This window comes from Podarcis raffonei, chromosome 10 (genome assembly GCF_027172205.1).
Source record: "Podarcis raffonei isolate rPodRaf1 chromosome 10, rPodRaf1.pri, whole genome shotgun sequence".
Taxonomy (NCBI): domain Eukaryota; kingdom Metazoa; phylum Chordata; class Lepidosauria; order Squamata; family Lacertidae; genus Podarcis; species Podarcis raffonei.
In genome coordinates this window covers 72,989,918-73,006,102 of record NC_070611.1, presented here as the reverse complement: position 1 = coordinate 73,006,102, position 16,185 = coordinate 72,989,918, and the positions used below count along the sequence as shown (strand labels likewise).

Genomic DNA, 16,185 nt, shown 5'->3' with positions numbered 1-16,185 from the left:
ACGCTTTATTGGCCGAGGGAGCCGGCGTACAGCTTCCAGGTCATGTGGCCAGCATGACTAAGCCGCTTCTGGAGAACCAGAGCAGCGCACGGAAACGCAGTTTACCTTCCCGCCAGAGTGGTACCTGTTTATCTACTTGCACTTGACGTGCTTTCGAACTGCTAGGTTGGCAGGAGCAGGGACCGAGCAACGGGAGCTCACCCCGTCGCAGGGATTTGAACCGCCGACCTTCTGATCGGCAAGTCCTAGGCTCTGTGGTTTAACCCACAGCGCCACCCAGGAAGTTTTTAATGTTTGCTGTTTTACTGTGGTTTTATAATTTGTTGGAAGCCGGCTAGAGGGACTGGGGCAGCCCAGTCAGGTGGGCAGCATATAAATAAAAATTATTATTATTATTATTATTATTATTATTATTATTATTATTATTACTACTACTACTACTACTACTACTACTACCGTATTGGCCTGAATTTCCAACCATGAAAAGTTAAAATGCGGTTTATATTCGCAAACTTACGCAGCCAGGTAAGCAGCGCGGCATCCCAACCCCACCCCGGAAGCAGCCCAGGTAGTGTCTTTTCTCTCCCCCCACCCTTTCAATTTTAAAGGTGTGGCTTATTTGCAGGTACGGCTTATATTCAGGCCAATACGGTATTATTATTATTATTATTATTATTATTATTATTATTATTTGTTTAAGCAAGCTCACCTAGGCATGTAACCAGATCTGGCATGTATTATCGTAATATACATATATTATGTACCGTATTTTTTGCACCATAACACTCACTTTTCCCCCCTAGAAAGTAAGGGGAAATGTCTGTGCGTGTTATGGAGGAAATGCCTACGGGTGGCATGCCTACAGATTTTCCTTCTCTAAAAACTATGTGCGTGTTATGGTCGGGTGCGTGTTATAGAGCGAAAAATACGGCATATTAATATTTTCAGCAGCTCGTTTTGAAAAAAATAAATCTGGCTAATTGGTTTCTAACGTCTCATTTTAACAGGAACTGGGATGTGTGTTTTAGGCTTAGGGGCTTTGGTGATGATCGATTGATCGATCGGTTAAATTGATTCGCTGCTTTTTCTTGCCAAAGGCAACTCAAAGCAATTCGGAACCGAACCCAAAACTAAGCAGTGTTAAAAAAAATACCTGTGACATAAAAATAAATAAAATAAATCACACCGGGATTGAGGGCTGAGGCTGGGAGTTGAGAACCTCAATTTCCACCTCCTGCCCAGATGTGAAGAAGCCAAAGGGACGCATGACCTCTGCTCTCTCAGCTGCAGGGCCTACCATGACACTGAGGCTGTAGACCGGAGTGCGAATCCTGCTCTCCACCGGCCGCAACATGGTGATTGCGCCCGTGACGTTGTCCATGTGGAAGTAGCCGTGGTCCGTACCTGAAAGTAAGGGGAGGCAGCGTTAAGTTAGGGACCATTGAATCATAAGATACTAGAGTTGGGAGCAACCCCCTAAGGCCATGTTGTCGAACCCCGTGCAATACCAGAATCTTAACTGAAGCATCCATGGCAGATGGCCACCTGATCTCTGTTGCATCAGGGGGAGAAATTCATTTTTTTCTTTGATGTTTTGATGAGAAATGACCTAGTTTGAAACCAGAGGCTTTCCTATTAGGAATCTTAGGTGCAAAGAAAAGCTCAAGATACACGTTGATCTACCCGCACATAGTGTTATCCTTGAGAAACGTAGAAAAGAACAGGATATATTTATCCGAAAGTCTTCAAACTTACAAACTTCAAACTTAAAAATTAGCTGACGAAGGTAAATACATTGAAACAGAGCCCTAAGAGAAGCAGTTGGGAAAAGATTGATAATGGAAACCATGGAAAGGCAGTTAAAGTATTCAGGGAATCCTAAATGATGATGCTGATGTTTAACGTTTGGATTTTAGTCACAGGTAGGTAGCCGTGTTGGTCTGCCATAGTCGAAACAAAATAAAATTAAATTGAAACATTCCTTCCAGTAGCACCTTAGAGACCAGCTAAGTTAGTTATTGGTACGAGCTTTCATGTGCATGCACACTTCGTCAGATTTTAATTTACAATGTAAAACTTAATAAAAAATAGATTTGACCAAAAAAAGGAGAAACGACCTAGTTTGCACTTCAGAAACTGCTACCTTTGAAATTTGTGCATCTCTGAATATTGCAGAGAGAGGCCCCCCAAGAGTTCTCTCCCAACCCCCGCCCACTAGGTCCACCTGCCACATAATCCCAGCCCAGCTTAAACTGTTTAATAACCCTCCCAATTGCATGGGGGGGGAGGGATTCGAATCCCGCCTCCCCCCCCCGGCCACCTCCAACCTCCAGCACCTGCTTCCAGCACCTTCCATCCAATTTGCTCCCTGAACAGCCATTGGGCCAGGCAATTGGATTGCTCAGCCGTTCCTCTGCGGGTGACACAGTTTTGCAGAATCCGGCTGCAACACGCAGTGAGCGGGTGAGCCGGCCATTTATTGCTATCCCCCCCCCCCAGGGCGGGTCATAGCAATTAAAGTGCATTCTTAGATATGGTTTGAAACATCTCAAAAACCATGAAAAAATAAAGCGGGCCATAAACATATATAAATTGACCCGATCTTATTCTTGGTTCCTCACATCTCTGCACTCATTTGTGAAAAAGAGTATGGTGGAATTCAGAATCTCAGCTAAAGCATCCATGGCAGGGGTCAGTAAACTTTTTCGGCAGGGGGCCGGTCCACTGTCCCTCAGACCTTTTGGGGGGCTGAAGTATATTGGGGGGGGGGATGAACGAATTCCTATGCCCCACAAATAACCCAGAGATGCATTTGAAATAAAAGTGAAGTGAAGGCCCAAGACAAGTGTTGATCATGATGTGAGCTGCGCACAGGTGGTCTGAAGCGAGGGAGCTACCACCATTCCTGTGGAGACTCTTTTTATTGAGGCAAACACGCAAGCTAGGCAGATACATTTTTGGCCTGTGACCTTTACACATCTTCCGTCCCGAAATCGTGGGGTGGTACAAAGTTATTTTGGCACCTGTTCCACAGCGTCATTTTCCTCTTGCACAATGTATGACGAATGGAGACAAACGTCTCATGGAAAAGGGTTACAGACAGGACACCGCAAACTGCTGAGATCGCAAAAGGTCAGGCAGAGGTGGAACGATGTACAGACAGCTGTGGCTTGTCTGGTGGGGGGGGTTGCCCCTGCACCCCAAGGTCACGCATGCAGGCCGACCGTGGCTGCCTGCTGGTGGGGAAGTGTGCTCCCTCCGGACCCCACTCCCCACTCCGCGATATCCCTACATAAAAGGACACATTCTACTCATGTAAAAACATGATGATTCCCGGACTGTCCGTGGGACGGATTAAGAAGGCGATTGGGCTGGATCTGGTCCCCGGGCCTTTGTTTGCCTACCCATGCTCCATGGCATGTGGTCATTCATCCTGTCCTTGCAGGACCAGATTTAGGTTTGATGAGGCCCTAAGCTATTGAAGGTCATGGGGCCCTTTATATGTCCAGCTGTCCTTTGTCAACAACAAATTGTTGCTTATTTTTATGTTGAATATGTGCTATATAGTAATTGATGGACCTAAGGTAAAGGTAAAGGGACGCCTGACCATTAGGTCCAGTCGGGGATGACTCTGGGGTTGCGGCGCTCATCTCGCTTTATTGGCCGAGGGAGCCGGTGTACAGCTTCCGGGTCATGTGGCCAGCATGACTAAGCGGCTTCTGGCGAACCAGAGCAGCGCATGGAAACGCTGTTTACCTTCCCGCCGGAGTGGTACCTATTTATCTACTTGCACTTTCAGGTGCTTTCGAACTGCTAGGTTGGCAGGAGCAGGGACCGAGCAACGGGAGCTCACCCCGTCGCGGGGATTTGAACCGCCGACCTTCTGATCGGCAAGTCCTAGGCTCTGTGGTTTAGACCACAGCGCCACCTTTGTCCCACTGAAGGTAATTGGGCCCTTTCTATGTCCAGCTGTCCTTTGTCAACAACAAATTGTCACTGTTTTTTGTGTCAAATAGATGCTATATGGTAATTAATGGACCCAATAGGCATCTAAAGCCATTTGCCCATGTTGCACATGCACCCAGTCCATGCAGAATGTGGGCACCCTATATATAGAAAGGAGCAAACCAGGGATATTTTAGGGAGCAGGCGAGCAGGCAGGGGCCATGACTTACATCATAGCAGCCTACACAATACAAAACACTGTTGCTGCATGTAGGTTTTATTTTATTAGTTTGTTATCTTATATTTCGGAAACGCACTGTATTTTTTGCTCTATAAGATGCACCAGACCACAACACGCACCTAGTTTTTGGAGGAGGAAAACAAGAAAAAAATATTCTGAATCTCAGAAGCCAGAACAGCAAGAGGGATCGCTGTGCAGTCCCTCTTGCTGTTCTGGCTTCTGGGATAGCTGCGCAGCCTGTATTCACTCCATAAGACGCACACACATTTTCCCTTACTTTTTAGGAGGGAAAAAGTGAGTCTTATAGAGCAAAAAATACGGTACATCCCCTTTAATTTTTGGGAGGCCCCCAAGAAAGTGGGGCCCTAAGCTAGAGCTTGTTTAGCTTATACGTAAATCCGGCACTGCGTCCTTGCAGTGTCCCACCAGATGCTTCTTCTAGGAAGCCCCCCATTCAGGATTCAAACCCTCTGCCCTGTGCTCTCTGCAGTTTCCTGCAACTGGGATTCAAAAGCCTTGCTGTCTCTATCCGCAGAGGCAGAGAATAGCCTCTGTCATGGCTATTAAGCCATTGCTAGCCCTCTCCTTCTCCATGAATTTGCTAATCCTGGCCATCCCTAATTCCTGTGGGAGGGAGTTCCACAGGTTAACTTGGTGTGAAGAAGGGCTTTCTTTTATCATGAAGATCATCTATACATATCTCAACTCTTAATACACACATGTATGCAATTCTGCATAATAATAATAATAATAATAATAATAATAGCAATTTCTTGCTACTAATCCCTGTATTGTATAACTATTAGTTTGTAGTGAGGTAAAAAGAAATGAAATAAGAAATATGTAACTGTGTTGTATAAAGTAATGGATAGATAAAGTACAGTGAGATTAATTGGAATTCAGTTTTATATTTCTTCTCTATAAGTTTTATAATTGTGTTCTGTATCAGGAGTATATATGATGATAATTATATTAATCTTCTTATATCTTATAGTGTGTTTGATTCTTCTATTATTTGTTTGTTTGTATGTATGTATGTATGTATGTTTGTTTGTTTACTTGTATGTATGTCTGTTTTTTCATAAATGTATTTATTTTAAATTAATAAAGATATATTTAAATAATAATCATAATCATAATAGCAATAATCCCCAGCCATATGCCTGCTGTATGGAAGTTAACCATGGAAAAATAAAAATGGATTTTAGGCGCTCTAATGGTAGCTGATATTGATGAACTGGAAGAATGTAGACACGATATCCTTCAATCAGTGGATTGATAATAGGATAACACAACCTACGAAGGGACTGCTTATGGATGTAGACTCACCTCGGATAAATACGACAATATTTGGAACAAATTTATGCAAAACGTAGCAGTCTATTAATATTTACATCAGTATTAGGATAAGAATGTCAAATTTCTAAAAGAATGTATGGGTTAGGCTATTTTTGTATATACTCATGTAAGGTTTTTTCCCCATTACACAGTTGTGTGGTTTTTTTCTTCTTTTTCTATCACTTTATTGCTTTATACAGTGGTACCTCAGGTTACAGACGCTTCAGGTTACAAACTCCGCTAACCCAGAAATAGTACCTCGGGTTAAGAACTTTGCTTCAGGATGAGAACAGAAATCGTGCTCCAGCGGCCCCATTAGCTAAAGCGATGCTTCAGGTTAAGAACAGTTTCAGGTTAAGAACAGACCTCCGGAACGAATTAAGTACGTAACCAGAGGTACCACTGTAATTGAATTTTTTTCAATAAAAAAGCAATTTATTTATTTTTTAAAAAAATCATGAAAGTTCATCTATCATTTATCAACTTCTGATAAATACAAGTATGCAATTTTACACACACACAGAGAGAGAGACAGACAGACACACACACACACACAAATCCCCAGAGTTATGCACCTTTGTGTTATTTTCACTAATATATGCACTTCAGAGGAGTTTGACTTCACTGCCAGATATCCTGGCAATAAGCTATGGCACGTGCGAGAACATGTGACCCCACATCCAGGTAATCTAAGCAGCGCCGAAAGGAACCTGTCCTTCCTTCCTCGATTTCCTGGACGGAGCAGTGTGCTTTAGCTGAGCGAACTCTGGTTTTGCCATTCGCCGTATATTTCGCTCCATAAGACGCACCTGACCATAAGACACACCTAGTTTTTAGAGGAGGAAAGGGGGAAAGCCCCATTTTTTTTTTGAGGATCAGCTCAAAGCTGTTGAGCTTACTTTGCAAAGGGAAAAAATCCTGTTTTTATGGGGTTCAACTCACAGTTCTGCAGCTTCTTTAGGAAAGGAAAGGGAGCCGTTTCTACAGTTTCCAGACAGATAATCTAATCAGCCAGTCCCATGTCGCTGGGGAAACAAACGGCCTCCGTCTGCAGAACATTCAACAATGGAGGCCTGGGCAAGGGGCGGAAAGGGAGCCAGCGATCGACCACACATTCGCTCCATAAGACGCACAGACATTTCTCCTTACTTTTTAGGAGAAAAAATTGTGTCTTATGGAGCGAAAAATACGGTATTTCTTAAAATTTATACACTGCTGGGCTGTTAAAGCCGGAAACCTCTAAGCGGCTCACAAAAGATAAAACAGTGAAACTGAGGAAAATTCACAACCACACACATGAAAGATTAAAACACTTAAGTAAAAGAATGGCAAATCAAACTTTGTGAATACATAGATTTGAAAAGGTTAACGGCAGTCTTAAGAGGACAATCAGATCAACAATTAATAAAAGAATGGGACTGTGTTAAAGGGTATATAAAAAAAACACATTGTTCTGGAATAAACATATCAGTATGTAATGAATGAAGTTTGCAAGGTCAAGGGAATGAAGAAATGATTATAAAAGGTACAAAGCTAGAAATAACATATATATGTGCAATATATATATATATATAACACAAGAAGGCTCTAAATGATGGAAGGCAGTCAAAGTGTATGTATGTTTGTTTAAGTTTTTGTGGTTGTTCTTTTTTCTTTCCTTTGGTTTTTTGACGAATGTATTCTTTTGTTTATATTTTATGTTGTAATTCTGCATTGAAAATAAAGTTTAAAAAGGAGAAGCAGGACTTAAGACGTGGAGATATTCTCCAGAGATCCAGACCGTGTGGAGCCTCAAGAAAGGAATAAATACAATTTGGACTATAATTTATCTTTTTTATTTTATTTATTTATTTATATTTATTTATTTATTTATTTATTTATTTATTTATAATTGAAGTATTATGACTGGATATTTAATTGGATGCTTTTTTAATTGGAAAATCAATAAAAAGGATTTTAAAAAGAACAAGAAAATAAAGTTTAAAAAATAAAAAATAAAAAAATAAAACCCTGAAACAAGTTGAAATTTGACTCGACTTTCTAAGACAGGCTTGTCTGAAGAAGAATGGTCACAGGCGAGAAGAGCACACTGAAGGCGCCTGCTCAGTCTCAATTGGCAGGGAGTTCCAAAGGGTAGACAGGCGCTGCTGCATGAAACAACCAATTTTTTATCAACGGATAGTGGGAATTGCATGGCACCTGTGGCCGTGCCAGTTCTGCCAAGCAAAGGGGGTGCGGGGGGGGGGGGTCAGGCGATCTCATTGCCCCAATTTGTTACAGGCTTTGCATTTTAACTGCAACACCTTTGACTTGGCTGGAAGCTTGACTGCCTCCCCTCCCCGTCCTGCTGGCAGATGAAGGTTTTTCTTGTTCCAACAGCCTTTAGGGAACTGACTGCTTTAACCTAAAGGGCTTTTTACTGCCTTGTCTGTTTTAAACAGATATACAGTCGTCCCTCGGTTTTCGAACGTAATCCGTTCTGGAAGACGGTTTGAGTTCCAAAACGTTCGAAAACCAAGGCCCAAAGGGCGGTCTGCAAATTCAGACACACACCCCATCGCCCAATGCTCCCTTGGGGGAAACTCGTGTCCCACTCGGAAGCCTCTGAGAAAAGGCATCGATCCTGGCTGCTTCAGCTGAGATTCCTGCACAGCATGGGGTTGGACTACATGGCTTTCTGGGTCCCTTCCAACTCTATGATGCCCTGATTCTAAAACAGCCTTTCTCAACCTGTGGGTCCCCAGATGTTGTTGAACTACAACTCCCATCACCCCTAGCTAGCAAGGCCAGAGCTCAGGGATGATGGGAGTTGTAGTCAAACAACATCTGGGGACCCACAGGTTGAGAACCACTGTTCTAGAACCTGCTGGGCCATTGGAAGAAAAAGAGGATGCTGCACTCGATGGGCCCTCTTAAACCTTATCCAGGAGCCAGCCGGGGTCTTTTTCTGTCCCCTGACCGCCCTGTCGCCAGGGACCCCCAGTACCTGAGAGAATAGAATAGGTGATGGCAGCCTTCAGGTCGCGGTCTCCGTCTTCAGCATGGATGGGACCAGGCAGGAACTGGAGGGGTTCTGTCTGCAAGAGATAAACAACCTTCAGGGAAAGCAGGCAGAGAAATGTGCATGTGCAGGGGAGCGAGTTCGAGTTTCTGCCCTGCACGTTGTTGCAGGAATTTATGTATAGGATAGGGTGGGGGGTTGCCCCTCCAGCAGATATCATGCACATGCAGCCCACTACCAAAACCAGCACCATCACTTTTGTGATTTGTCCCCACATATCTATTCAAAGGGCCTCTGCCGCACGATACAAATGTAAGAATTCACTGATAAATGTCTCTATGTACTGACTCACTGGGGAAACGGCAGAAATTCATATAGACATGTGAGCTCAGCTGATCAGCAGCCCCTCTGCCTGAGGGATAATTCCTGGCATCCTGATACGTGAGTGCCAGACAGGTAGCCATTCAAGAAATAACAAACCCAGATGAAGACAAAAGGGTGTGATTAACTTGGCTGGGAAACAGGGAAATGCAAATATCTCTTTTGTTACACTTGATGGGTGTTTGGTGGAGGGCAAGGAGAACTGTGGGGCAGGGTCCAGGATGCTCAGATTCCTGCCACCAGACCTCCCCTTTCATGATGTAACCGTGATGTATGAGTGATGTAGTTTGGGAGGGTGTAACATGGGTGGCGCTGTGGGTTAAACCACAGAGTCTAGGGCTTGCCGATCAGAAGGTCGGCGGTTTGAATCCTCGCGACGGGGTGAGCTCCCGTTGCTCGGTCCCTGCTCCTGCCAACCTAGCAGTTCGAAAGCACCTCAAAGTGCAAGTAGATAAATAGGTACCGCTCCTGTGAGAAGGTAAACGGTGTTTCCGTGCGCTGCTCTGGTTTGCCAGAAGCAGCTTAGTCCTGCTGGCCCCATGACCCGGAAGCTGTACGCTGGCTCCCTCGGCCAGTAAAGCGAGATGAGCGCCGCAACCCCAGGGTCGGTCACGACTGGTCAGGGGTCCCTTTACCTTTTTTAACATGGGGATTAGCAGCTAATAAAAGTTTGGGGGCTCTTTTGTTCAGGGCTTCCATCTTGTTCACCTGGTGGCAGGTGGGAGTCCTGTCGTGACAGTCTTCAATAAAGACCAAGCCGACTGGCTGCTGTTTTGCTCTGGTATTCCTGGCTGGCGTCCTTGTTTTTTGTCCAAGGGAGCCCTCGGATTTCTCCATTAACAACATCACATTTTTAACAGCAGGCACCACATTTTCAACACCAGACACTCCTGCTCACCTTGACCTCCCCTTCCGTGATGTTGGCGGTGTAGACGGGGTTGACACAAACGCCAACCCCGTCGTGCGACAGGAAGTTGCACGGAAGGAACTGGGGGTACTGGTCGTCTCCGTCTATCACGTTGACGTGGATCCTGGCTGAGGAATTGTACCTTTCCTTCGTGTTCATTTCCTGGGGCAGAGAAAGTTCAGGTTAAAGGCCCCAGTGTAAGAACATAAGAAGAGTGTGCTGGATCAGGCCAGTGACCCATTCAGTCCAGCATCCTGTTCTCGCAGGGGCCAACCAGATAACTCAACAGGAAAACCTCCAGCAGGATCAGAACACACTCCAATCCTGTGGCTTCCAGATACTGGTGGAAGCAGAACAGAGCTATTGTGGTTAGTAGTCATGGATGGCCCTCTCCTTCTCCATGAATTTGTCTAATTCTCTTTTAAAGCAATATAATAATAATAATAATAATAATAATAATAATAATAATAATAATAATAATTTTTTTGTACCCTGCCCATCTGGCTGGGTTTCCCCTTAGAATTGGGGACACCTGGCTTACTAGCAGTACATGGGTAAAGGGATCTAGGGGTCTTAGTGGATCACAAGCTTGACATGAGTGAACAGTGTGATGCAGCAGCAAAAAAAGCTAACGCTATTCTAGGCTGCATCAATAGAAGTTTAATGTCTGGATCAAGGGAAGGCATAGTCCCGCTCTATTCTGCCTTGGTCAGACCACAGCTGGAATACTATGTTTAATTCTGAGAACCACAATTTAGGAATGATGTTGACAAGCTGGAACCTGTGCAGAGGAGGGCAGCCAAGATGATCAAGGGTCTGGAAACTAAGAAGAAGAAGAAGAGTTTGGATTTGATATCCTGCTTTATCACTACCCGAAGAAGTCTCAAAGCGGCTAACGATCTCCTTTCCCTTCCTCCCCCACAACAAACACTCTGTGAGATGAGTGGGGCTGAGAGACTTCAGAGAAGCGTGACTAGCCCAAGGTCACCAGCAGCTGCATGTGGAGGAGCAGGGAATCGAACCCGGTTCACCAGATTACGAGTCCACCGCTCTTAACCACTACACCACACTGACATCTAAGCCTGATGAGGAACGGTTGAAGGAGCTGGGGATGTTTAGCCTGGAAAAGAACAGACGGAGAGGAGATATGAGAGCTATTTTCCAATATCTTAAGGGCAGTCACATGGAAAAAGAAAATCTCTAAGTTCTGGAGGCTCGGACTCAAATCCAATATTATTTGTTATTTATAGTGGATGCTCGGGTTGCGCATGCACGGGTCGCGATTTAGCACTTCTGCACATGCACGACCACCAAAACCCGGAAGTAACCCATTCTGGTACTTCCGGATTTCAGCGGCCCGTAACCCAAAAAAACGAAACCTGAAGCGTCTGTAACCCAAGGTATGACTGTACAGTGGTACCTCAGGTTACATATGCTTCAGGTTACATACGCTTCAGGTTACAGACTCCGCTAACCCAGAAATAGTGCTTCAGGTTAAGAACTTTGCTTCAGGATGAGAACAGAAATTGTGCACCGGTGGCGCGGCAGCAGCAGGAGGCCCCATTAGCTAAAGTAGTGCTTCAGGTTAAGAATGGTTTCAGGTTAAGAACGGACCTCCGGAACGAATTAAGTACTTAACCCGAGGTGCCACTGTATTTAAAAAAGCTAATCTGGTAAAGCAAAATGGGAGCCAAGGAAAGCAGGATGTGATTTTTGTAAACAGTTTTGAGGTCTTCTGACGATGCAGTGGTAGGACTCGAACCCATGGCTTTGGTGAGAATCAGGAAAAACCTTCTGACAGTAAGAGCTGTTCGACTGTGGGAATGGTCTCCCTTGGGAGGTTGTGGACTCTCCTTCCTCGAAGGTCTTTAAGCAGAGGCTGGATGGCCATCTGTCCTGCATGCTTTAGCTGAAATTCCTGCACTGTAAGGGGGGTGGACTAGATGACTCTTGGGGGTCCTACCAACTGATTCTACGAAATCAGAACGAATGCTCGTTGAACAGCAGAGCATCCTCCTGCAAACGAATCGCGGCAAATGCTCTCTGAACACGTCAGACGGAAGCACCAGCGTTGAGCCGCAGAGGCCATAACATACCTGCAGGCACGTGTTGTGGGTTGGCTGCCCCAGGGCACACCTGAAGGGCACCTGGCTCGGAAGCAAACCAGGAAGGGGGGGCAAGGAGGGAGGGGCGGGAACGGGAGCAGGACGGGCCTTGTGCAAGGGACGGTGGCGCTGGGCACCTTGCCACCTGGAGAGCAGCCCAAGTGCTTCGCAGGGCAGGTGTGGGCGATGCAGAAGGGCTGGCGCAAAACCGGGGGGCACACGTCATTTGGGCAAAGAGGGGGTGAGCCGTACAGATGGCGGGGGGCGCCTCTTGGCGTTCCTGGGGCCACAAGGGGATGGGGGCCAGCGATGGATGCAGCGAGTTGCCGCTTGACGTTAGCCCTCTTAGAGAAATTAAAAGAAGGGGGGGAGAGATTTAAGCCATTAGCCCTGAAGGGGGGAGCTGACAGGATCATGTCACCCCCAATTAGCCAGCTTAGGGAGGCCCAGGCGGCTGTTAATGAGCCGGCGAGCAGCGAGGGGGGGGGGTAAGTGTGCCTGAAAATAGCTGCCCACAAGGAAAAGCCTCCTGGTCTCTCTGAAAAGCCTCGCTCTCTGCAATTGCTTAGGTTTCAGTGGTGATTCCTGCAGTTGGACGAGACAACCTTCTGACAGTCTTCCCCAACCTGGTGCCCGCCAGACGTTTTGGCCGACATCTCCGCCCAGCACGGCACGTGCGTCTCAAGGGCGCCGTCTTGGCGAAGGCTGCCCTGGCCACCCCATGGTTGCCTGGCAGCGGACCAAAGGAAGTCTCGTTCATGGTGGAGCGCAGACTGTGGAACTCACTGCCACATGAACAGCATTAAAAGAGGACTGGGTGAGGGAAAGCTCACAATGGCTGTGCTCTCATTCCTGCATCGCACGGGGTTGGGCTGGATGACCTTCGGGGGTCCCAACTCTACAATTCCATGATCCCTCTGCAGTTCGAGGTTGCAATGCTTCTGAATACCAATTGCTGGAAACCACACGAAGGGAGAGGGCTATTGCGGCCGGATCCTGTTTGCGAGTTTCCCATAGGCGTCTGATTTGCATGGGTTGCTCTTCCGACTTTTGCTTCCGACTGAATGGGCTGTGGCCTGATCCAGAAGGCTTGTCTTGGAATCATCGAATTGGAGAGTTTAAAGAGACCCTCAGGGGTCATCTATTCCAACCCCCTGCAATGCAGGAATCTCAGCTAAAACATCCAGGACAGGTAGCCACCCGACCTCTGCTTAAAAACCTCCAAGGAAGGAGAGTCCGTCACCTCCCGAGGAAGCCCATTCCACTGCCAAACATCTCATACCATCAGCAATGTCTAGGCAACACAATGGCCATGTACATACGCAATGGACAATCTTTATAGAATTCCTTCAAACCATAACAAGGACAAAATGAAATCTTTAGGCTCAAAGTCTCTGGAAATCTTTAAATGAAGCGAGGTACCAGATTTGTGGGACACGGGTGGCGCTGTGGGTTAAACCACAGAGCCTAGGACTTGCCGATCAGAAGGTCGGGGGTTCGAATCCCCACGACGGGGTGAGCTCCCGTTGCTCGGTCCCTGCTCCTGCCCACCTAGCAGTTCGAAAGCACGTCAAAGTGCAAGTAGATAAATAGATACCGCTCCGGCAGGAAGGTAAACGGTGTTTCCGTGCGCTGCTCTGGTTCGCCAGAAGTGGCTTAGTCCTGCTGGCTACATGACCCGGAAGCTGTACGCCGGCTCCCTTGGCCAATAAAGCGAGATGAGCGCCGCAACCCCAGAGTCGGCTGCGACTGGACCTAATGGTCAAGGGTCCCTTTACCTTTACCAGACTTTGTACGACTACTGTTTCGTAGAATTCTTCGTCAGCGTGGTGGGAGGATATAGAATTGCTTCCTAAACCCATCATATTTCAAATGAATGCATGTAAATGAAAATATCAAATGCTGTGGAACAGTGCTCATGTAATAATGCTCATGTAATAACGCTGACAAAGAATTCTATGAAACAGTAGTCGGTATCCGGAATCACTGTTCAGTGTTGGACATCACATTTGCTGAATACACAAAGCTTCACAGCTTGTCTTTCATCGTACAAAATTTGGTACCTCGCTTCATTTAAAGATTTCCAGAGACTTTGAGACTAAAGATTTCATTTTGTACTTGTTATGGTTTGAAGGAATTCTATAAAGATCTATTACATATGTACATGGTCATCGTGTTGCCTAGACATTGCTGACGTTCTCTTTGCAACACAGGGGTTGGTTTGGTTACAAACAGCTCTTACTGTCAGAAAGTTCTTCCTGATGTTTACCCTGGATCTACTATTTTGTAACTGGAAGCCATGGGTTCGGGTTCTACATCCCAGAGCAGGAGAAAAACCGTTCTTACGTTCTCATAAGGTGCTTGTGTTAATGTTTAAAGCCCTAAATGACTCAGGCCCCAGAGGGGGAGTTCTTGAGAGTTCCTCCATCCTCAGAGGCTCAGGATGGTAGCCTGGGAGAAAGGGCCTTTTCTGTGGTGGCCCCTAAGCCATGAGACTCCCTCCCCACAGAGGCACGTCTGTCACCTTCATTAAACAGCTTCTGGAGGATGCTGAAGACACTTGTCCCTGGCCTTTGACCCTTCAGGTACAGTGGACGCTCGGGTTGCAAACATGATCCATGCGGGATGCTTGTTCGCAACTCGCAGCGTCACATCTGCGCATGCACGGGTTGCGATTCGGTGCTTCTGCACATGCGCAAAGCGTGATTTAGTGCTTCTGCACATGCGCAAAGCGTGATTTAGCGCTTCTGCGCATGCGTGACCGCCAAAACCTGGAAGTAAGCTGTTCCGGTACTTCCAGGTTTCAGCGGTCCGTAACACGAAAAAACACAACCTGAAGTGTCTGTAACCCGAGGTATGACTGTACAGTGGTATCTCGGGTTAAGTACATAATTCATTCCTGAGGTCTGTTCTTAACCTGAAACTGTTCTTAACCTGAAGCACCACTTTAGCTAATGGGGCCTCCTGCTGCCACCACTCCGCCGGAGCACGATTTCTGTTCTCATCCTGAAGCAAAGTTCTTAACCTGAAACACTATTTCTGGGTTAGCGGAGTCTGTAACCTGAAGTGTATGTAACCTGAAGCGTATGTAACCCGAGCTACCACTGTATATGTTTTTAGAACCCATTTTATTTCTGTAACTGCAAGTTATTTTAAACTGGTCTTAACATTTTAACGTTCAAAATCTCGTGAGCCAGCCTAGGGCCTCAGGGTAGGATATTAATAAGAGTAATGTGTTCAAATTCTGCTCCCCAAAGGCATCCAGTTGGCCGCTGTGAGACAGGTTGCCAATGGCCTCATCCTGCAGGTTTTTCTTATGTTCTTACGAGTTGCTGAGAACACAGCTACTGGCTGGCATCCTGGTGTGTGGGAAGAGCGAGGGGCACCAGCGAAGAGAGGATTCGGCCCTTGCGGGTGCCCCCATGCCCCCCCAATCTCCCGCTCCCCTCCTCACCACGGCATGGATCACAAACTCCAGATGTCTCTTGGTCTCAAAATCCAACGCTTTGCCCAGCACGATCCTCCCGCTGTTGGGCAGGTCGATCCGGAAATATTTGGCGTCCGCCTGGAAGTTCAAGCAGGGGTGGTAGCCACGCAGCTGGCACAGCAAATGCCCACAGAGGATGGCAAGCCCGGCATCCCTCCAGGTCCCCTCTCCCCTTCTCCCGCCCGCTCACCCCTTGCCCCGCAAATCCATTTCCTCCACCCGCAGAGGTATTGGCCGTAATCTACGCCCACGGCCAGGTCTAGGTGTCCTGGTTCCCCCCAGCTAATCCTACGCCCACGCCGGCGTTGCCATGGAGCAAAGGGGGTCGGAGAGGGACGGGCAGGCGCACTGCAGCCGCACGGTTCTGGCCAAGCGAGGGCCGGGCACCGGCCAACTCAGCCAAGGCTCCAGCACAAAATGGTGCCAACGCCTTTGCTTTGCTTTCGCTGCTGGCGACGTGTTTGGTGCTGGTAGGACGGGAGGTTGGGAGCTGAACAGCAGGTGGCGCCAGAGCAGACAGAAGGAGACCCGCAACTTTTTTGCTGATACGGTTGTGCTCTGTGTGGTTGGCGGGGAAATGGACGCATAAACAGAGAGGGGAGCAGTCAGAAGGGGCCGACCGAGATCTCGCACTGGGCCAGTGAGATCTCACGCAACCTTGCCTGAGGAAGGTGGTAGGATTTAAAAAGTTCTCTCCATGCCCGGGTTTGCAGGACCTGGCCGGGGGGTTGGACTAGATGACCCGCAGGGTCCCTTCCAAGTCTACAGTTCTGTGATTCC

The 16,185-nt window shown here is 47.0% G+C and overlaps 1 protein-coding gene across 1 annotated transcript in view; it reads right to left on the bottom strand.

The window, feature by feature from the left end:
* Positions 1-16,185, bottom strand: part of LOC128421639 (cadherin-related family member 5-like) — a 74,278-nt gene that overhangs the window by 15,377 nt on the left and 42,716 nt on the right. The window contains exons 7-10 of the mRNA XM_053404656.1: positions 15,373-15,483; positions 9,805-9,975; positions 8,511-8,601; positions 1,298-1,404 (exon numbers count right to left, since the gene is read on the bottom strand). Coding sequence (XP_053260631.1) covers positions 1,298-1,404; positions 8,511-8,601; positions 9,805-9,975; positions 15,373-15,483 — 480 coding nt within the window. The remainder of the gene's footprint in view (positions 1-1,297; positions 1,405-8,510; positions 8,602-9,804; positions 9,976-15,372; positions 15,484-16,185) is intronic.